Source organism: Vicia villosa, linkage group LG4 (genome assembly GCF_029867415.1).
Source record: "Vicia villosa cultivar HV-30 ecotype Madison, WI linkage group LG4, Vvil1.0, whole genome shotgun sequence".
NCBI lineage: Eukaryota > Viridiplantae > Streptophyta > Magnoliopsida > Fabales > Fabaceae > Vicia > Vicia villosa.
In genome coordinates, this window is record NC_081183.1 from 78,377,505 (window position 1) to 78,401,941 (window position 24,437).

Sequence of the window (24,437 nt, forward strand, 5' to 3'; positions counted from 1 at the left end):
AGTAAATGAAGACGATAAAATACAGTAAATGTGCACTGAAAATAAAGCATAACGTAAATGATTGAAAAAAATTAAATTGGTATGCATGCGTACATTCCAATGTTGCACTCGTCACTCATTTTGCACAGAGATTGAGTTTGCTTGTGTTATGTAAAAATGCGTACCCCTAACTATCCATCTGAAACTTGCTTAAATAGTAAAATAAAATAACTACTACTAACGATCGACTAATCATTAGCCGACACGGGTCCACTACATGCAACATCTTCGATTGTGAACGCTCCACGTGTCCCTTGGGGAACTGCTAAAAAACCGTCATCTCCAACTTCTGTCCTCTTTTGACCTCGACCTCAAGCTTGATACAGCGCATAAGTCATCTCCATCTCTTAGTCGATCGGCCAAGGCAATCCTAAACTTTTAGTCGAACGGTCTCGACTGAAACACATTCTTAGTCAAACTGTTTCGACTGAGAGAATATTTGATACCTCTTCTCATATTTTAAACACCAGCTACCATTTTTAGTAAGTCGAGAATCTTAGGGTAACAAGTTGAAACAAACCATCCGCTTATGCTTGTAAGAATGTGTTGTATGTCCGATCTCACCACAATGCCAACACCTCATGGCATCAGCAGTACACACAGTGCTCTTATGGCCAGCCTTGCCACACTTGAAGCACGTAATACCAGCAGGTGCATCTCCCCCACTAGTCCTCTTGCCCTCAACGGCTTTCTACTTCCCCTTGCCAGCTGGAGCATCATAAGGCTTTCCACGACCTTGTTGACTCTTGCCATGCTTCTCACTAATAACCCGATAATGAGCATTGTTGTCTTCCTCAAAAATCCAAAAACTATCAACCAAATCAGCAAAGACACGAATCTTCTGGTAACTAATCACCTTCTTAATCTTTGGGCGCAATATATTCACAAACTTGATACACTTCGAAAATTCACCAGTTGGTCCATCATAGTGTTAGTAAAACTTAGCCAACTCTCCAAACTTAGCAGCATACTCAACAACCGACTTGTTCCCTTGCCTCAACTCAAGAAATTTGATTTCCTTCTTGCCGCGGACGTCCTTAGGAAAGTACTTCCTCAAGAACTCCCTACGGAACAAAATCCAAGTGATCTCCTCACCATTATCCTCCATCCTCTGGCGAGTCTCTAGCCACCAACCATCAACCTCGATTGCTAGCATATGAGTCCCATACCAAACCTTCTGACCCGGAGTGCAATCCATCACACGGAAGATTCTCTCAATCTCCTTTATCCATATAAATGCGCCATCAAGATCATGAGTTCCCTTGAAAACAAGTGGATTCTCCCTTTGGAAAGTAGCCAAATTGCGAGAAGCAACATTCTCACCAACATTCGACTGATGTTCTAAAGCTTGAGCCATTGCTTCCAAAGCTGCTGCAATCGCAGCATTAATCCTTCCAGCCATCTCAACTCTTCACTACAACACAAAAGTAATTAGCACAAATAACAATACACGATTGTTAGACCTCATTACGACATGACACTTGGCCAGACGGACCGACCTTCTCTGATACCACTATCGTAACACCCCAAATCTAACCTGCAATTTAATAGGAAAATTATAGTGCAAAATCTCAAAAACAATGACACATTTGAGGTGTCACATATATCAACTTAAACAAATCACAAATCATGCTCATAAATCATGGATACATAACACTTATGTCGGAGTAAAACTCATACATCATTAGTCATTCAAATCCAAACAACTTTATAACATTGCAGCGGAATTCAATACCAACATAATCTAAATCATAATATCTTTGCCAACATGGCAACAATATCCAACATGTTACAAAATAAGAGAACGACAACAAAATCCAGCAAAGCATAACGACATAATCAAAATAAATAAACGTCCCCCGAGTGCTACGTATCAGAGCATAGACACACCGACTCGAGCTAATAGGTAAACGACTACTCCACGTTGTTACTTGCACATTACCAACAGAGGGTAAAATTCAAACAGAAGGGGTGAGATATCATTCATTATAAAGAAACATATGATATTATTCAAAGCATTGTCAAGATTATACATATAACACCACTTCTCATCACATAACATCTTACAACAACTACCATCATTAAACAACTTACAAAACGGCAAAAATCTCAATAATCATTTATGACAACATACTCAATTCACAATAACATCTCGTCATCACGTCAAAACACACATCTCATCATCTCGACAATTCAAACAGAAATCAATGCAATATAAATGCAACTCGACTTTTGCAAATGCATGTGGTACCATTTGGAGTAAAACTCCCACCATCTCAAAATTTTCCATTGGGAACACCGTCTCTATTTGCCATTAAGGCCACCGTCACTTTTTACCATTAAGACCACCGTCTCTTTATGCAATGGATGTGACTCAATGAATGCAACATCCACACAAACACAACATTTACAACACATCCCAAACATCGACTAAACATCATTACTTTTATAGTAATTTATCACTTCCCAATGATGTCACTATGTTGTAACATCATACAATAATACATCACTTCACAATCACGTCACTATGTTGTAACATCATACAACAATACATCACTTCACAACAACAATCTCTACATCTAACAATTTCATTTAAAGAAAAGATTCAAAAAGGTTTCCAAAGGTTTTCAAATCATATTCATTAGAAAGACATTGATTAGAGCTTCATGGAGGTTCAAACGGCGCTTAAAAAGGAGTTACGGATCGAAAGATACATCAATTTAAAGTTACAAAAAGTTTTACACAGCAAAGTCCGCTTAGCGACCCTCCAGCGTGCTTAACAAAGTTCATTTTTCCACTATCCAGCTTGAAGCGGGCTTGTATAGCCTAAAGACAGTAACTTTCAGTTTCGTAGCTCTGCTTAGCGGACCAGCTCCGCTTAGCGGGCTTGCACATTTTTGTATTCCCATTCAGCATCCGCTTAGCGAGCCAGGGCCGCTTAGCGGACGTGCGATTATGCAGAAAAAATGACAGAACCACACAGCATTGTGTAACCACACTTCCACCACCCAAAACTCATCCCAATCAACAATTAAACACATATAATCACTTCATCTAGCATCGTTCATCATCAATCATCAATAAAAACATGTTTTCAACCAAAAATTCATGCAATTTCATCATAAAACCCTAATATTCTACCACATTCAATCCATGGATCCTACATAAAATCTAACCCATCCTAAACATCATCATGAATCCCTTTAGCATGAAAGAACCCCACCCTTACCTTGGGTTTTGGATGGAAGTCAACTCTATCTTCAAGACCTAGCTTCTCCTCTTCTCTTCTCTCTTCTCTTCTTTCACAATCTTGTCAAATGAGCTCTAATTCCCAATTCCCCTAAATTCTCTTCTTTTGTTAAACCCTCACTAAACCTCAAATTACTAATGGACTCTATTTAGCACCTCTCAAATACTAATACCGACTTAGGCCCAATAACTCATAACACTTACTAACTTATGCTATTTACTAATAATACTCAATAAATAACACAAAGTCACTTACCACATATTAAACACATAATCCATAATTAATTAAATAACTCACAATTAATTCACATATCACACTATTAAATAAAATAAGGAAATAAAAACGGTCGTTACAGATAACATCTTCTTAGAATCTGATTCCACCATATTCGTTGTTCATCACTTTTCAGAGCCTAATTACAATAAAAGTTCATGATATCCTGAAAAATAGAATCATTTCTAACATAAACAAAAGTTTTATGTGGGGTTAGAAAATGTGAGCAGTTTTATTTCAAGAATTGTATTATTAATCATCAAAATTTTGACCTTAGATATTACTCCCTCTTTTTGTCATTATCAAAAAGTTAATTATGTGTGACAAACAAAAAAAGGAGGCAAGATCTGAGACTAAAGTTCAAGAACAATAAATAAAGCTTCATTGATAATGAAAGGGAGTACAAACGAACAAAAAAAATGCAAAGACACAAACTAGATTTCAAAGACATTGGAAGCCAAGATGGATTCTTTCAGATGATTGAAGATAATGGCTGGCAGATTGACTGGAATGCATTTTCGAAGGCAGAAGATAAGAAACTTATCCCTTGAGGATAAAACATTGAGACTTTCTCCTCTAGGATAAATTTTTTTAAGAATGAACCGAAACCATATTTGAAAATTCTAGCACCACGCGATCGATGTCATGTTGGATGTTATGACATCCATTTCATAATCGATTATAAAATTTATGCAGAAAGTAAACAAAAACAGTAAAGAACACAGATGATTGCTTAACCAGTTCGGTGTACAATAAAACCTACTCTGGGGGCTACCAAGCCAGGGAGAAAATCCACGATAAGCAGTATTAATTTAGAGCTAAACTCCCCCATTTACAACTCTTCACCTAAGACCTACCCAATGCAATTTCAATCTAATGCTAGACCTGAGTTCCCACTCACTCCCCCTCAATCACAGCAGTGATAACAACAACGACAAATAAAACAGGATAAAGACACACTTCAAAACAAATTTTGATTTTTCTTAAAAGCTACAATCAAGAGACACAACACTCATGCTTAAAAGCTTAGAGTGACAAAACAATTACAACTCAAAAACACCCTATTCCAATACAATCATCAAGGTGACAATTGCTTGGAGTAGAATAAAAACACTAAGACACACGTGAATATACGGAACACACAATAATCTTCACGCTCACAAACTCTGCCTCTGAAAGTAGGATTAGAAATATTCTTATAGACAGCACTTGGGCCTTCCAAACATAAATTAGGGTTAACAAATTTAACCTAATTTCCACATCATCAGGGTGTTCACGTATGCTGTAGTATGAGATATTTTAGTGCAAATTATACAGCACAAAATATATAGTATCCTAAATTGTAGCCTGAGATAAATAAGGAAATATAACAACTACAAACTCCCCCTTTGGTAAATTTTTGGCTAAAACAACCTGTCACCACATTATCACAGAATCTTTGCAGTAGAAAAAAAATCATACAACCAGAGCACACAACCTGTCAACTACACCTGCAAGAATAGCTAATACAACTACAGCTACAACTATCACATCATACCATCACACACACAAACCCATACTTCCTCATGCAGCAACACAGAAATAAACTTCCTCCAGAATACAACTTCAATCAATAGTACCAAAAACAACTTGTTGTCCTGGGGTTGACATTAAGGTGACATTAAACTACTCCCCCTTTTTGCCAGAAATGTTGCCAAAACAACCTTGATATTCAATAAAGTACAGGCCATACTTAAACCAAAAGATACTGAAAAAAATAAAATCCACAAAGAAAAACATCACCAGAAACAGCTGCTTCAGTCCTCAGACTTAGAGGTACTGAGTTCAGCATCTGCTGTGTCTTTATCAGGGGAGATGAAACACTGAGCAGCCACATCACTAGTTGAATACTTAACCTGACCAACATCTTATTTCCCAGCTGCTTTAATTGCTATAATTCTTCATGGATACATATTCCTAACTTGCTTCTCAAGTTTTCAAATTGTGTAGCATCAAGAGCTTTGGTAAATATGTCAGCTAGCTGAAGTTCAGTTGAGACATGTTCCAAGCAAATCACTTTGTCTTCTACAAGTTTTCTTATGAACTAATGTCTGATATCAATATGCATGGTTCTGCTATGCTGAATAGGATTCTTGGATATGTTGATAGCACTGAGATTATCACAGTATAATGTCATGACATTCTGAGTGACAGTGTATTTAGTCAGCATTTTCTTCATCCATACCAATTGAGAACAGCTGCTACCAACTGCTATGTACTTAGCTTCAGTAGTAGATAAGGAGACACAATTTTTTTCTTGATGAACCATGATATGAGATTGTTTCCCAAGAAGAAGCACCCTCCTGATGTGCTTTTTCTATCATCAACACTCCCAGCCCAATCAGCATCACAATACCCAAATAAGACAGTTCACACTCATGAGAGTACAATATACCATAGTCACAAGTTCCATTCACATATTTGAGAATCCTTTTGAGTTGATTTATGTGACTTACTTTGGGTTCTGCTTGATATCTAGCACACACTCCAACTGCAAAGGCAATATCTGGTCTACTGGCTGTTAGATATAGTAGACTTCCAATCATGCTCCTGTACAAACTCTAGTCAACACTAGTGCCACTTTCATCTTTTGATAGCTTTAAATGAGTAGGAGCAGGTGTTCTTTTGTGACTAGCATTATCCATTCCAAATTTTTTTACAATATTCTTGGCATATTTGCTTTGAGAGAGAAAGATGGAGTCTTCCATTTGCTTGGAGTGCAATAAAAACACTAAGACACACGTGAATACACGGAACACACAATAATCTTCACGCTCACAAACTCTGCCTCTGAAAATAGGATTAGCAATCTTCTTATAGGCAGCACTTGGGCCTTGGGCCTTCCAAACATAAATTAGGGTTAACAAAGTTAACCTAATTTCCACATCATCAGGGTGTTCACATATGCTGTAGTACGAGATATTTTAGCGCAAATCATACAACATAAAATATATAGTTTCCTAAATTGTAGCCTTAGATAAATAAGGAAACATAACAACTAAAATATAACAGCTACTGATGTCAGATACTGATGTCATGACATCGAGCATGACATCTAACGAAAACCTGTATTAGCTCAACCATACAGTCCTGCACAATTCAACACATAGTGTGTCATGACATTAGTCAAGACATCACACACACACAGGAATGTTTTAGCATAAAATGCAGCCAATTTAAAAGCATCTACAATATTTTAGCAAGAGGTTTCAGATTATCTGGATTGCTTAATGCACTCCTGAAGGTACTGGAGTAATTTGGAACAACAGTGACAGCTATATGATCAAAGCTTCTTTCATCAAACAAATCAGGTTCAGATGGACACCCAATAGCTTCAGCAATAGAGGATTAAGGGATCATGAAATGAATACCATAGATACTTGAAGTAATGCGACTGCCGTCACTGCTAACAGATGCGTAAATCCAGAAGGTCTTCACAATGATATGATAGATGGGACCCCGAAGTATTGCAGCATATCGAGACCAACCCTGATTTTCTAAACAATACTGATGAGATTGTCATCATTCACAATACTAGGGTGTTTCCCATAGATGACTTCAAGCAAATTTTAATCTCCATGAAACATTTCGACATCCATAAGAGAAAGAAAGGTTAGACAGGAAGTATAAGAGAGAATGAAGACTTAGAATGAAAAAGAGACTTTGAAGGATGAAGAATATAAATATTCAATAGGGGAACAATTGAGTTAATGCAGAGTACTCGAGAGATATCCATAACAATTAATGTCAGATGGACAAGGAAACATGACTTCTTAGATTTCAAGGATAAGAAGTGGTTGATGAATAGTGCATGGCACTAGGAAGGAGTAGGTAGTGCATGGAGATTTTTTGGAAATCACAGAAGATATGAGAAGTAATAAATGATCGTCATAATTTGATTTTAATCAATTCTAATAAATTAAAACATACTACTCGAGTGACACTTGGTAGAAATAATGATTTGCATAACCAAGGTTACACACATTAATCAAGTCTGAGTGACCCCTTTAATATTTTCAGAATCTGGAAGATCAGAAGATCTCCATCTAATCAGAGATGTTTCTGACCGAAAAATCTTCTAATGATTGAGGTATTGAATAAAGTGAAAATGAAATACATTTCTTGTTTTAAATCAGAATCTCATTTTGTCAGATTGTGACTAAAACAATTAAAACATATCTAATTCTAATGAAATATTACTCTAGACAAAGATCTATTTTCAGATTCTTCAGAATAAACAAAAATCTATCTTCAGCTAAGGGTTTTGTGAAGATATCATCCCATTGATAGTCTATATCTATGAATTTTAAAGAAAGAATCCCTTTCTGAACATAGTCTCTGATAAAATGTTTTTTTATCTCTATGTGTTTTGCCCTAGAATGCAAGATAGGATTTTTACTTAAACAAATGGCAACAGTATTATCACAATAGATAGGGATGTTACTCTCATAAATTTGATAATCCTCCAACTGACTCTTCATTCATAGCATCTGAGTGCTGCACAGAGAAGCTGAGATGTATTCTGCTTTTGCTGTTGAAAGAGCAATTGTTGATTGCCTCTTGCTTGACCATGAGATCAAGTTATTTCCCAGAAATTGATAGTTTCCAGAAGTTCTCTTCCTTTCTAATCTGTCTCCAGCATAATCTGCATCACAGAAACCAGAAAGAGTATACTCTGATGTTTTCTCATCCATCAAGCCAAGGTTAGTGGTTCCTTTCAGATACCTAAGAATTCTCTTAACCGCAATTAAATGAGATTCTCTAGGATCAGATTGGAAACGTGCACAGAAATGAACATTAAATAAAATACCACGTCTAGAAGCAGTTACTTAGAGAATAGAGCCTATCATACCACGATATAGCTTCTGACATACCTTCCCACTTACCTCTTCTTTTTCCAAAGTGCATGTTGGATACATTGGAGTCTTTGCTATTTACAATCAAGCATGTTGGACTTCTTCATAAGTTCTTTAGTGTATTTTCTCTGATGAACGTAAGTAGTTTCTGGTCTTTGGTCAATTTGAATTCCTAGAAAGAATTTCAATTATCCCATTATATTCATTTCAAACTCAGCCTGCATCATGTTAGAAAATTCCTCGCAAAGGGAGGGATTAGTAGAACTGAAAAAGGATATCATCAACATAAATTTGAACTATAAGAATGTCATTGTTGAAGGTTTTACAAAAGAGTGTGGTGTCAATCATTCCTCTGGTGATTTTTTTTTCTAAAAGAAAACTACTCAATCTATCATACCAAGCTTTGGGAGCATGTTTCAGACCATATATTGATTTCTTAAGTTTATAAACAACATATGGTTTTTTAGATCTCTCAAATCACGAAGTTTGTTTAACATACACTTCTTCAGATATGTAACCATTCAAGAATGCACTCTTAATGTCCATTTGATAAAGGATGATGTTATGGTTAACAAAGAAAGAAATTAATAAGCGAATTGCTTCTAACCTCGCGGCTGGAGAAAAGGTTTCCGTATAGGCTATCCCTTCTTGTTGACTATAACATTGTGCAACCATTCGTGCCTTGTTTCTGACAACTTCACCTTTCTCACTGAGCTTATTTCTGACCATCCATCGGGTTCTAATGATGCGGGCGCCTTTAGGTTTCTAAACAAGATCCCAAACATCATTCTTTGTGAATTGGTTCAGTTCTTCTTCCATTGTCAGAATCCTGTCCTTGTCTAGAAGAGCTTCTTCAATGGATGTGGGCTCAATCAGAGATACTAATTCCAGAAGAGTTTCTTCAGTCGGTTTGAAGGCTGATTTGGTTCTGACAAGGACATCTTTGTTTCTCCGAATCAATTCTTCAGGGTGTAAGGTCGCAATTTTGTTCTTCTTCTCTTGTGGAGGATTAAATGAAATATCACACTTTCAACTGTGGGATCTTCTGATTCTTTGACTTCAGACTCCTTCTCTTTGGGTTCAGAAAAGCTTATCTCAATATCTGCAAACTTTTCAACTAGCTTTGAATTTTCATCGTGTTTGTGTTATAGATTCTGTAGCCTTTTGAACATTCAGAGTATCCAAACAATAGACACTTCCGTGCTTTGGAATCAAATTTAATCATATTCTCTTTAGTATTCAACATAAAACATATACATCCAAAAGGATGGAAATAAGAAATGTTGGGCTTTCTATTCTTCCACAATTCGTATGGAGTCTTTCCCAAAATAGGTCTTATAGAAGTCTTATTCTGAACATAACAAGATGTGTTCACTACTTCTGCCCAAAAGTGCTTAGCCATGTCAGTCTCTTGGATCATGGTGCAAGCCATCTCTTGCAAGGTTCTATTCCTCCTCTCTACAACACCATTATGTTGTGGAGTTCTAGGGATATAAAAATCGTGTGATATGCCATTCTTGTCAAACAAAATCTCAAAGTCTTTGTTTTCAAATTCTCCACCATGATCACTTCTGACTTTGACTATCTTGCAATTCTTTTTCATTTTGCACTTGAGAATAGAAGTTGGCAAATATAAAGTGTGACTCATCCTTCTGCCTTAAGAATTTTACCCATGTCCATCTGCTGTAATCATCAACAATGACTATTCCATATTTCTTTCCATTGAGAGAAGCAGTTTTCAATGGTCCAAACAGATAAATGTGAAGAAGTTCCAATGGTCTAGAGGTAGAGACAAATTTTTTATCTTTAAAATATGTTCTTGTAAACTTGCCTTTCTGACATGCTTCAGAAAGAGCATCTGAAGAAAACTTCAGATTGGGCAAGCCTCTGACTAATCCAAGCTTATTTAGTTGAGAAATTTTTCTCACACTTATGTGGCCCAGACGTCTAGTCCAGACCCATTTATTTTCATTAACTGACATCAGACATTTACATTTGATTTTTCAAATCAGCTAATCTTATTTTGTAAATTTTGTTCTTCCTTTTACCATTGAACATGACTGAGCCATCCTTCTGACTTGTAGCCTTACAGGACATTTGATTGAAAATTACATCATAACCATTGTCACTGAGTTGACTAATTAACAATAGGTTATGCATCAGACCCTCAACTAAAAGAACATTTTTAATAGAAGGAAGCTTACCATTACCTATGGTTCCAGAGCTAATGATCTTACCTTTGTGATTGCCTCCAAAACCAACGACTCCTCCAGCTTTAAGTTCCAAATCTTGGAACATACGCCTTTCTCCCATCATGTGTCAAGAGAAACCACTGTCCAGGTATCAAGATTGGTGTTTAAATGGCGCCATCAAGGATGTCTACAACATAAATTATCTCATCTTTAGGTACCTGCTTTCTGGGTCCTCTCTCATTAGTAGTTCCGTAGGTTCTACCACCTTTGGATTCACATGCAACAGGATAATCAAGTGGAAATTGTGCATGATATTTAGGTTTAGAAGTTTCCTTTTATGTTTGTGGCTGTGATATGATAGATTCAAAGCCTTCTTGATCAAAACATTTAAGTTCAGTTCCAGCAAGCACAAAATGTTCAGATAGAGGTTTTGGAATAACGAACTCAATTACATCAGGTTTCTTTGGTGGTCCTGAGTATCCCAAGCCTCTGCCTCCATTTTTGCTAACACCATAGATAATTGAAGCCATCTTGCTTCTACCTTTTCTTTTTGCTAAGAAATGTTGAAAAGCTCTATCATATCTGATTACTTCGTGAGTAACAGATGCCATAGACATGATTTCATCTCCTAACTTAGAAACTTTACTTTTAAGAGCAAGATTTGATTTTTCTAAAACAAATAATTTTTCAAACTTATCTCGTTCATATTCAGTAGATTTCTCAAACATAACTATAAAATCCTTTTTTAGAATTTTGTATTTATTACTCAGAAGATGATATCTTGTTATCAATTCAGAAAAACAAGATTCAAGTTTACTATGAGAAAGAGAAGAAAGTACCTCTTTTTCATCCTCAGAGTCTGACTCATTATCAATTGTTAGTTCACTTTCTGAGATAGCTCCACTTGAGCTAGCTTCTAACATGAGTGCCATATTAGCATGTTCTTCATCAGAATCTTTCTCTTTTGAGTTAGAGTCATCCCATGTTGCCATGAGACCCTTCTTGGCTTTGAACATTTTCTTAGACTTCGTGTCTTTTCTAAGCTTTGGACAATCATTCTTATAATGTCCAAGCTCACTGCATTCGTAACATATAACCTCCTTTCCAAAAGCTTTCTTTTGACCAGATGATGATTCAATTATGTCTTTTGATCTTCTAGGTCTTCTGAACTTGCTCTCTCTATGTGTTCCATAGATGGTTTGATCTTCTGGATATTAGAGAAAGTTTATCTTCGCCCAAGTCTTCTTCAGACTCTTTTGAATTTTCTTCTACTTGAAAAGCATTTGTCTTTTCAGACTTAGACTTTAGAGCCAGAAATTTGCCTCTTCTCTGAGGTCCATCTTCTTGAAGCTCAATCTCATGACTTCTTAAAGAACTTATCAGTTCCTCAAGACTGGTGTTGTTCATATCCTTTGATAGTTTCAAAGTAGTTATCATTGGTCTCCATTTCTTGGGCAGACTTCTGATAATCTTCTTAATATGATCTGATGTGGAGTATCCTTTGTCCAAAACCTTAAGTCCTGAAACAAGCATCTGTAATCTTGAAAACATCGTTTCCGCATATTCATCTTCTTCCATCTTGAAGGCTTCATATTTTTATATTAGGGCCAAAGCCTTTGTCTCCTTAACTTGAGTGTTGCATTCATGAGTCATTTTGAGAGAATCAAATATGGACTTAGCAGTCTCTTTATCAGTGATCTTCTCATACTCAACATGAGAAATAGCAGATAACAAAATAGACCTAGCTTTGAAATGATTCTTGTAAGCTTTCTTTTGGTCATCTATCATTACACTCCTTGCAATCATGACACCACTTGCATCTAATGGATATATGTAGCCATCAACTACCAGATTCCAAATATCAAAGTCAAATGCCATGAAATACGTTTCAATTCTATCCTTCCAATAGTAAAACTTTTCTACATCAAACATAAGAGGTTTAGTACTATTACCTTCTCTATCGTTATTATCAACAGTAACATTGTTGGTAGGAGTACCTATGGAGGCAGCCATTGTTTTTACACAGTCTGGATCGGTACTGAACACTGTTAGATGCCTGATAAGGATGCAAACTCTTTATCACCACTCACAACCGGAGCTCTAATACCAACTGAAAGTGTGAAAAACACTAGAAGGGGGGGTTTGAATAGGGTTTTTACAAACAAAACTTTGATAAAAAACAACTCCCCTCTTCAAACAACAAACTCTTTACCCTTGATAATAACTATAAATTGCAAGAAGGAAAGAATAATATATGTTTATACTAGTTCACTTGAGAAACCCTCAAGCTAGTCTATTCCACCTGCCAAGGTGATATCGCCTCTCTCAATCGAGGTCATTGAAGTTCTGGTATGACAGACCCAGGATGTCACTCACGATGTCAAGACATCTAATCTTTTATCAGCTTAGCTAACGCAAGACAAAATGATCCCCAATTTTTTATTACCCCTAAGAAGAATGAGTCCATGAGTACCAGGACCATGTTAGTTCAGTCAACATAACCAGATTGTAAACTTCATTGGTTTTGTAATAGGACAAGCTATTAATCCTGATCCTGATGTTATACACGATGTTACAACATCCAAGACTGAAAATATAATACATTGCAGAAGAAAAATGACACAGTGAGTTGTTAACCCAGTTCGGTCTAACTACCTACTCTGGGGGTACCAAGCCAGGAAGAAGATTTCACTATCAGTAGTGCTATTTTATGTAAAGAACCTATGGTTTACAGATAAACAACCTCTGGTTTACCTAGTCACTACCCAATGCAACCTTTATCTTAGAACTCCATCTAAGACAAGAGAACCTCTGCTCACTTCCTAGTGATACCTAACTGTTACAACCCTGTAACTGCTATTTAAACAATCAACAAGAAAAACTAACTTGATCTTGCTTCACAGCTTCAATCAAGAACATAATACTCAACTCTTACCTACAGGTTTCAAGTGAGAACAATAACTTCTCTTACCTACAGGTTTCAAGAAGGACATGGCAGCCATCCTGCAACCTGGGTGGTCTACCTTTACAAACCCTAATGACTACATCTTTTCAATACACGATTTGCTAACAAAACTAGGCTACAAAGGTTTTTTTTATAACCTATTCCCAACTGGACTTGGGCTTACAAATCGTAGCACTACTAGCTGTTACAAATCAGCAGATATCTTCTGCTAAAAGAAAGGTCTTCAATCACAAGTTTCCTAATTTATCTCCTAAATTAGAAACTGCTGAATCGTCAATATTCTGATTTGATTCTTCAATATTCTGACTTGATCCTATTGACCTTTAAATCTGCTCCACATAGGATTATATAATATTCCACAGAATATTCTGTATCTGTTGAGTATTAGACTGAATTTTCATGTTCCAGTTCTGCAGGCGCGATGTCATGAGTTGATGTCATGACATTCCATATAACATCTTGCTTGTTCCTAGTTTGTTCTTTTATATTTGCAAGACTTATACATTCTATTACATTTTGCTGCTATTATAGTTTAGCCAAACATAAATGTCAATCGACCAATAAAAACAACAACAATCTCCCCCTTTGGCTTATTTTGGCTAAAACTATACATACATTAAAAATTACATATGCAGCAAAACATAACTTCAACTTTCAAGACAACAAAGAAGAATAGATCTTTTACATTCTCAGAATTGGGTTCTTCTATTCTTCAAGGCTTCACATTCTACTCTGTCTGCAAATATTCCTTTGTTTCTTTTGACAGTAGCAGAATCAGATACTCTCCCCCTTTTTAGCCATAATATGACAAAGATAGAACCGATGTCATAATATGCAGTGGAACATCTTCATACAACACTAGTGTACATGAGGAAGATAATGGGAGACAACCTTTGTCCCTGAGGACCAATGGTGGCATAAGAGAACCCTTACTCAGTCTTCAACTAGAAACCAAATCCTAGCTTAAGGCCTAAGAGGGAACATGACTAAATTCTTACCATCACTCCTCGTAACTCAGAACATAAATCACAATTGTGTTCATAACTCAGATCACAAATCACAACAAAAGACCCTATACATATGGCTGTATATGATGGAACACTTTTGTTGAACTCACAGACAAACTCATGACAGAAGCAAATAACTTCCCCAACCCGTGTTTTTCTTTGTCTTGCCAACCTTTGGCAAAGGAACCCTTCACAGTACCAGACCCAGACACGACTTATATGAACACACACGAAGGACATATTGAGAGAATTTGATTTCTGCAATATGTGGAGACCCCAATATATAGCCATTTGAGAACATAGGAAATCACGATGGTTTTGGTCTTGTTCAATGGTCAAACGGATTATTAGGAAACAATTCCAAAAGCAATTACTCTTTCCAAAGCAGTTTTTGACTGTTTTTCTGATAGGAGTTATCTTTAAAACCAGCACATGCGTAGTCATTGACTGAACTTTACACCGTCCACTGATGTGAAGAGATAAACTCAAGACAAATTTCCTTGTTTGACTCAGTAGATTCAATGTCTTTAACTATGTCATGACATCGTGTCAGACATTATCACTTTTTCACCCCTTAGGCACATAGCTCAAGATTCTTCAAGAGACTTTGACAAAGCATCCTATGGACCAAGTAACTGACCTCCTACTCACTCTACTGACTCACTAGTCATAGACCTCTGTTTGTTCTGAACACCTTGAGAGTCTTTAATGCAATAGTGAAGAAACCTTCCAACACTTGTTGACACACAGCCACCTTTAGTCCAGTGAAAAGAAATGTGGATTCTAGTTGCACATGGTTAGATTTAACCATTCACAGATAACTATCAATAGTGTTACACCCTGTTATATCAAACTTTATCACAAGAGCATGCATGTGCTTCTTCTGAACTAGTACACCTTCTCTATGATGTTGGAGCATTTCTGACCAAGACAACTTTCTTGAAAATTATATCTTGACCTAAGAAGTCACTCCCCCTATCTGAGATAGCCCGAGCTTCTTCAAGAAAAAACTTGTAATGATGAATGGAAAACATAAGACGCATCTTCATATCTTCAAGAGCTCACTCTCTGTTCAACTATCCTGCTGAACAAACTCACTTTAGCAATGTTGCTCTTTTACATTAGATACTCACACCAGAAATTAGATGTTATAACATTGTGTCTGACATTAAAATACAACTGTGCTGTTCAGACTAGTACTACCAGTATATTCCACAAAGTCCATATCTCTTTCTGCCACAGATTCTAGTCTACCAGCTTATCTCCACCTGAAATGATCAACTGATGACCTCTTGACACTAGATGGACACACATAGAGGTTGCCACAATCTCAACATAAAGAACTTCCACTTCTTGTAATTTATTGAGCATAACCTTACCATATTTATATCAGATCATGGTCTGCCAAGATAATTTGAAATCCCTCTTGATATGGTGTTTCTCAATGTCACTCAATGATTAACACCCTTTCTTACTTGAACTAGACAGATCCTCTTTATATTCAGCTATGTTGATCAGATTATCAAGCTTCTGTCTTCATAGTCACACTCACTTAGTGAAGTCTTCATCATGAGAGTAATCATGCATTGCCAGAACATATTACTATCATCAATATCAGAACCTGCCCATTCTAATCCACATTATATCATAACTGACACTTTAGACAATAATGTTGCTTTTTCAAACTTCACATGCACAATCCTAGACATTCTTCCAAGATAACAACACAATGTGATGCTGTGACATCACCCAAGACATAAGTTTACCAGACTTAAAAACTCAAATACTCTGACTATCCATAGAGATAACAATCCTCTATAGAATAACTTAGAACACAAGAAACAATTTGTGTTCATGACTCGAAACACGACTCTACTCTTTACAAAACAACTGTACAGAATGACCTCAGACTTAACAATGTCTGAACACTACCCTTATTCCCTATGCTTGTCACAATTTGACAAACATAACCTAGACTCTAGACTTAACTCACATCCGAGAGAAGAACATGAGAGACTTAAATAAGACTCAAAAGTATGAAACGAAAAAGACTCTAGAAACCTGAGCAATTTAAACAAAATACTTGGACTTTAACAAATATCTTGATCAAGAGATATTATTTGAAAAAAAAAAAACTGCATTAGGTGAATTTGTGCATAGGTTGGAACATGCACTAAGTCAGAGCAAGTGATACACACCATCAATACATGTTTTAAGATGATAATACTAAGAATGATCCTTGCTGGTTTTCAAGGATAAAACATGTCTTGAGTTATGTTTTGACATATTGTATGACATTGTTCTTCTGGCTTAAATATTAGTCTTTGAGAGACTTTCCATTTGATTAGAAGCAAAATAACATTGTCCTTGCTGATCTTCATACTCTCTTACCCCCCTGAGATATACAAATTAAGAACATCTTTGATGTTCGTCCTTGAAGCACCCTTCATTTGGAATTTGTCACAGTTTCTAAATTTGGAATCTTCAGTCAGCTTGCTACATAAGATTCAGATTGCCTTACTCTGCAACTTGAAGTAGAAGAAACTATAATTGTATAACCATAAATCAATCTTTAGCAGATAAGTTTGAACCTTATCTTTCTAGTGTCTTCAACCGTAGTGATGATGTATTTTCATGTAGAACGTTTTCTTCATCACATACTTCTTCTCTTCATACAGATATTGCAAATATCCAGCTCCCATCAAGATATTTAATAGAATCAGTATGCTTCACCAGATACCATTGCCAAACTTCCTAAACTTGTGAAGATAACAGTGAACATTAACATTTAGTTCACACTAGTCCTTGAATACACAACTGGAAGGGCTTCTCTTCTAATAAGTACTAAGTCTCCCGTATAAGTACTCATTAGTTACTCAGTAAGATTTACTACTCACACTAGTTCATCTTGACTGATTTCTTCTTCTCAGTCTTGCATCCAGGTTCTACACCTAATAAGTACTAAGTCTCCCGTCAAAGTACTTATCAGTTAGTCAGTTAGAATTTACTACTCACACTAGAATATTCTGACTGATCACCTCCTTGCTTACTCTTGTCAATAACCACAAAAAATTGAAGACCTTGAGATGATGTTGATACATCTGATATGACATCATCCTTCATGGTTCTTGGATAACATCTCTAGCATCTAATTCATTGCACTTGCGGTGAGAATAATAAAGTGTAATTATCAGCAATATCCAGACATATCAAGGAATAGAATAGCCAACATCTCAATAATCTTTTCTTCAGACTTTCATTCTGATTTTTAGATAATGGATGCCATATTATGTACCTATAGAGGAGATTCCCTCATTTAGGTTTTTGGAACAAACTCAGTTATGACATAACACTAAAATAGTCAGATTCTTCTGAGCCATCTGACTTCCTTGATTCAAAATAACACTACCCTTTCTGGATAATAACTAGGGTAGTCAATATTCGTAACTATATTTCACTATGGTTGAGACACAGTATTCAGCTCCAACAACTGCTCTATGGTTATGAATGAAAATCCACATATCTGAAGGATCAGAAAGGAATACCTTCATGAGTTTTCTTTAGTACTGAGATTTTGCTTCTAAACTCCCATAAATCAAGATTTGGAGTAGAAGTACATGTTATTTGTGTCCTGATCAACTTAAAATCAGATGTCTCCTCATCCAGATCAGGAGTAGGTTCTAAACCAACATTCTCACACTACATTAGTTTAGCACCAGAACATATGTTCTTCAATTGGTAGCTGCATACCAGTACTAATGTCCTATCATTCAGTAGGACATTTGTTCCTCCTTCTAGGAACACTCCAGCCTTGAAACTCTTCAGGGTTCACACTTGCAGATGATTATGAATATCATTGATCAGTTTAACATTCATCAGCTCTAATAAACCATGTCTTTATGAGTGGACTTGAGAGGTTACTCAAGTATCTTTTACACTGTTAATTATAGCTGTAAGATTTTGCCATACATTCTGTTGAATATAAATAACCCTAGAATTTTTCTGTTACAATAGGGGTTGCACCAGAGGCTATGCAGCGGAAAATAACCATACTTCAACAGAACTTACTCAATGCTTACTCCATGAATCAATTGTAAGCATGACATCCAAGGATTGAACGTAACTCAACCCTGCAAAATGCTTGCTTCTGCACCAAGCAACAAACTAGGCCTAACCAAATTCCTGACCTGATAAAACCAAATGGGCATAGAGGTTACCTATCAACATCTTCACTCCCGCATGAAGGTTTTCATACCTTTCTTCCTCTGTACATAGATACAGGCTGAGCATTTCAATTCAAATTCTTCACTCCCGCATGAAGTCTTTGGATCTTCAGCATTAATATCTCCTTTCATCAAGAAGTCACAACAACTCTGGTCAGGTTGGTCTAATCTTCGACACATAGGTCCATGCTCCACTTCAAGGGACCATACAATATGAACACTCCTTGTTCAAATAATCTTCTACCTTCAGCACAACCAGAACGTATCCCACATGGATCTCATCCAGAAACAGACAGGATGCCTGCTCTCATACCAATTGAAATTATGGTATGATAGACTCAAGATGTCAAGACATATGATCTGTTATCAGTTTAGCTAAGGCAGGACAGAATGATCCCCAATTTTTGATTACCCCTAAGAAGAAGGAGTCCATGAGTACCGGGACCATGTTAGTTCAGTTAACATAACCAGATTATAAACTTCATTGGTTTTGTAATAGGAAAACCTATTAATCTTGATCCTGATGTTATACACGATGTTACCACATCCAAGACTGAACAAATAATACATTGCAGAAGATAAATAACACAGTGAGTTGTTAACCCAGTTCGGTCTAACTACCTACTCTGGGGGCTACCAAGCTAGGAAGAAGATTTCACTATCAGTAGTACTATTTTATGTAAACAACCTCTGGTTTACAGATAAACAACCTCTGGCTTACCTAGTCACTACCCAATGCAACCTTTATCTTAGAACTCTATCTAAGACAAGAGAACCTCTGCTCACTCCCTAGTGATACCTAACTGTTACAACCCTGTAATAGCTATTTAAACAATCAACAAGAAAAACTAACTTGATCTTGCTTCACAGCTTCAATCAAGAACATAATACTCAACTCTTACCTACAGGTTTCGAGTGAGAACAATAACTTCTCTTACCTACAGGTTTCGAGAAGGACATGGCAGCCATCCCACAACCTGGGTGGTCTACCTTTACAAACCCTAATGACTACATCTTTTTTATACACGATTTGCATACAAAACTAGGCTACAAAGGTTTCTTTTTATAACCTATTCCCAACTGGACTTGGGCTTACAAATCACAGCACTACTAGCTGTTACAAATCAGCAGATATCTTCTGCTAAAAGAAAAGTCTTCAATCACAAGTTTCCTAATTTATCTCCTAAATTAGAAACTGCTGAATCTTCAATATTCTGATTTGATTCTTCAATATTCTAACTTGATTCTTTTGACCTTTAAATCTGCGCTACATAGGATTATATAATATTCCACAGAATATTCTGTATCTGTTGAGTATCAGACTGAATCTTCATGTTCCAGTTCTGCAGGCGTGATGTCATGAGTTAATGTCATGACATTCCATATAACATCTTGCTTGTTCCTGTTTTGTTCTTTTATATTTGCAAGACTTATACATTCTATTACATTTTGCTGCTATTATAGTTTAGTCAAACATAAATGCCAATCAGCCAATAAAAACAACAACCGTCTTAATCCACTATAAGAAACCAGATTACAATTGCATGGGCAACCGCCAATGACTAACACTGCACAAGCTACCCATAAGTGACTAACAATACAATGCACAAGCTATCCGCAAGTGATAAATAACAATGCACAAGCAACCGCAAGTGACTAACAACAATGCACAAGCAACCAAAAGTTACTAACAACAACGCACAAGCAACCGCAAGTGACTAACAACCTTTAAGACTCTCTAGTACTAAAATTCTCAAGACTTCTAACCAACAGGTCTCTTAAGGAACAATCAAACAACAGTTTAAATAAGTGATTATTTATATATAAATGCATATACATAAGTTGAATGTAAAAGATATTTCAGATTCTAGACTTAAGAGAATAAAGCTATGAATAGTCTTTCAAGAATGGCTATGATCTGTTGGAGGGAAATTCTGGAATTTCCAGAAGTTTGGCGGCTTGAACATAACGGGAGACAAGATAGTACACAACGTCCGTCCTTTCATAACAGTGGAACGAAACATTCGTCTGTACCTTGTACCTGGTACTACATAATGTTATCTTCTATTCTTCTTGAACTTTAGAGGCTAACAGCATGAGCTGGAAGAAAGAAAATAAGCATTTGGGTCTTTAGAACTTGAAGTCTTCAGAGTCTTCAGAACCACGTCTTCAGGGTCTTCAGAACCACGTCTTCAGAGTTTTCAGCACTTGGTCTTCAGTACCCTTTGTCTTCAGAAACATGAATCTTCAGATCTTCAAGTCTTTAGAGTCTTCAGAACTGCGTCTTCAGAGTCTTTCAGCACTTTGTCTTCATATTGGTTTCTTCAGACTTCGTATCAGACTGACAACTTCAAAGGCTTCTGAAGTGTTTTGCTACTGTTCATCAAAACTTGTGTAGCGCAGATGTGAAACTTGGTATCTTCGAATGTATTGGCCACGCCTTTCATTAGATTCAGAACTTGTTTGTTAAAAGCTCAAAGCAACAAACATTATAGTACCAAAATTATTCATAGAAACATACTCATTGTTATCATCAAAACTCAGAGATATATTACATAATCAAATCTTGTTCTAACAATAACCTTGATCAAATTCAAACAATCCTTGAATCTTGCTCTCCCCACTTGCATCCACTTCTTTCCAATTACCTTTTTTTGACTAGATTATTCAACCACCCTTGACTCCACCTGTTTTCTAATGCCTCCCTAAATTTTTTTTCTTCATTTTTTTGCAGTCCTTCAGCCACATTAAATACATAATATCCAAGGCTAGCATACCGTCCCTTTGAGATACTACAATAACCCTCCTTACATTATCATGAGTCAAATGATAATCAGAGATCTCTGTAACCGTTCCCTCACTACTACTAGTATCCATAGATTGAAACTCCACCTAAAATTGAGTTTTCTCCATTATAGTTTTTACCAGGTTTCTCCCTTGGTTTTCACTATTCTCCCTCTGGCGATATTCTCTACCAACCAAGTAAGTTTTTTTATCTTTAGCTCTTCCCCAAAAATTTAGTAACAACTCAGCAATAACATGCATTTTTATCCCTTGATTCCTGCAAAATTCATTATACTCCTCTAAAACTTTTTTCAAGGCATTTATAATGCCTTAAACACAAATCCCGTAGTTTTTCCTTGTCATGAAAGCCTCCACTAGTTATTGATGCATGAATGGCAATATTTTCACCTTCTAAAATATATAGACTACATATTTTAGAACCTTTAGAAATAATCAATTCATCACACGAAATCTTCAACACTTCATGTTCAACTCTAGTACAATAGCCTATATCATCACACATACTTATATAGATAACAAATTTCGCTTGAGTTCTAGAACATACCTCACATTGTGAGTAAGAAGTTCACGGTCATCAAACATTTTAAATCTGACTGTACCAATACCATGAACCTTGCATGTCATCAAGGCGAACTACTCCACCTTTAACAATCTTCAAAGTTTCAAAGTATTCTATTCTTGGACACATATGATAAGAGCAACCTGAGTCAATTACCCAACTATCTTCAATTTCCAAACTCGATACTATTAATGCACCGGCATCCTCATAACTTTCCTCACCCAAGGCAACTACAGCTTGAACAAAATCTTCAATGACCATTCTTTCAAGACAATCCCTTTTAAAGTGAGCAATTTTCTAACAATTAAAACATTTTACGTTTGACTTGTCAAACCTCTTTAATTTGGACATCCCTTTACGCTCACCTCCTCCTCTTGATACATTCAAGTCTTCACCACTATCTTCAATATTCTCTTTCAACTTTGAAAAATCTTTGGATTTCACCGCTGTCTGGACTTCATCCAAAGTAATAGTACCTTCCTTACCATAAAGAAGGGAATCCTTAAAGTGCTCAAAGGATCTGGGTAATGAACTCAATAGGAGAAACTCCTTATCCTCATCATTAATCTTCACTTCAATATTCTCAAGATCATCAATAATCTTATGAAATTCTGTAAGCTGCTCAACTATGGATTTTTCCCACCATTCGGAATGAATAGAGTTGCTGTTTCAGACACAACTTGGGAGCCAAAGACTTAGTCATATATAATGATTCAAGTTTTTCCCACATAGCAACCGTAGTTTCCTCCCTAGCGACTTCTCTTAGAATTTTATCCCCGAGGCACAAGGTAATGGCACTCCTTGCCTTATCTAACACCTTAGTCTGCTGTACCTATGTAAGCCCTGCAAGCATCAATGCTTCACTCTTCATAGCATTGATACACTTCTTTTGAATTGAAATTTCTTGCATCTTAATTTTCCATAACCCGAAGTAATTGTTACCAAAATATTTATCAATCTTCCATCTAACCATGGTGCTCACTTGTAAATATTACCTCTTTGCTCCATGCTCGCCGCACCACTTGTTGGGAATCTTGTGTGAATAACGATAAAATTCAGTAACAATTTGTGAGGAAAAGAATAGTAGCAACTAAAATAAATGGTCCACAACAATAATAATTCGTACACAGATGATAGAACAGAATAAGGCGGGGAAAAGACAAAGTTTTATTTACCCAGTTCGATCAAACTATCTACTCTAGGGGAGAGAGAAGCTCTCCAATTAACTATACTCTGAAAGTTGTTACAAGAGATTACAGATGAGTTACAAGAAAATAGCCTTCGTAGTTCCCAAAGATCAAACTCTATTTTCTACCCAAGTGTTTCCTAACCTCTCCAACTCTCAATATAATAATCACTCAAACCCAAGGTGTTTAGTTTAGAAGTATTTTCCAATCCCCTTAGATAACTCCAAAGGTTTCCAAAAAACCTTTGCCTTTCTAAGTTTTCCCTTGGAATTCCCTAAAACCTTATTCTCCCTTGTTTTGTAAGCTCTAAGATTGTCACACTATAATAACAGAAGAGATACATATTTATAATAGCCTAAATCCAACAAATCCCAAAACACATCTCCTTAAGTGTTAGAATAAAATATATTATTATAATCTTATAATATCTCTCAAATATTATAAATATCTTTTAATATCTCTTAGACTATTTTAAATATATATCTTATAGAATATTATAGATATATATATTATAATCTCTTTTAGAATACTATAAATATTTATAATATATTTTTATATTAATTTATATGATCTCTAAATTAATATAAAATATTCTAACATTAACGAATGGATCAATGAACCGAACCGACCGAACGCGATAGCCCTAAATCACTTGAACCAGATTACTTTTCGGCTTTCTGATTTTTGGAAATCTCAAAACATATTTTCTTTCTCTTCATCAACAAAGGTTTTAAGACATACTTCAACAATAGCAGACATATAATTACAAAATATGGCTATACCAAATGGTAACCCCTCTAAATATTATTGTCATCCAACATAAAAATATAAGAAACGTATATTACAAACTCATGTGTGATCAATCTTGCCTATAAAGTGTGTTATGAAAAATGATGCCATGAACAGAGTATAAACAAATTCTTGAATACCAAGAAACCTTGCAGATGTAAATAAGACAATGAATTTGGATATAAAATGCTATTCTTTACTTTTTCTTTGAAACAAGGTTACAGGTGTTACAGATTAACAAATAACATCTCTC

The 24,437-nt window shown here is 36.0% G+C and overlaps 1 protein-coding gene across 1 annotated transcript; it reads right to left on the reverse strand.

The window, feature by feature from the left end:
• Positions 1–970: 970 nt before the first annotated feature.
• Positions 971–1,441, reverse strand: LOC131597399 (uncharacterized). Its single transcript, XM_058870099.1, has one exon. The coding sequence runs from the start codon at positions 1,439–1,441 to the stop codon at positions 971–973; it is 471 nt and encodes a 156-aa protein (XP_058726082.1).
• Positions 1,442–24,437: the final 22,996 nt, after the last annotated feature.

What these genes read in the sequence shown, in the direction of transcription:
- LOC131597399 (XM_058870099.1), bottom strand. Translation starts at nt 1,441, where the DNA reads ATGGCTGGAAGGATTAATGCTGCGATTGCAGCAGCTTTGGAAGCAATG.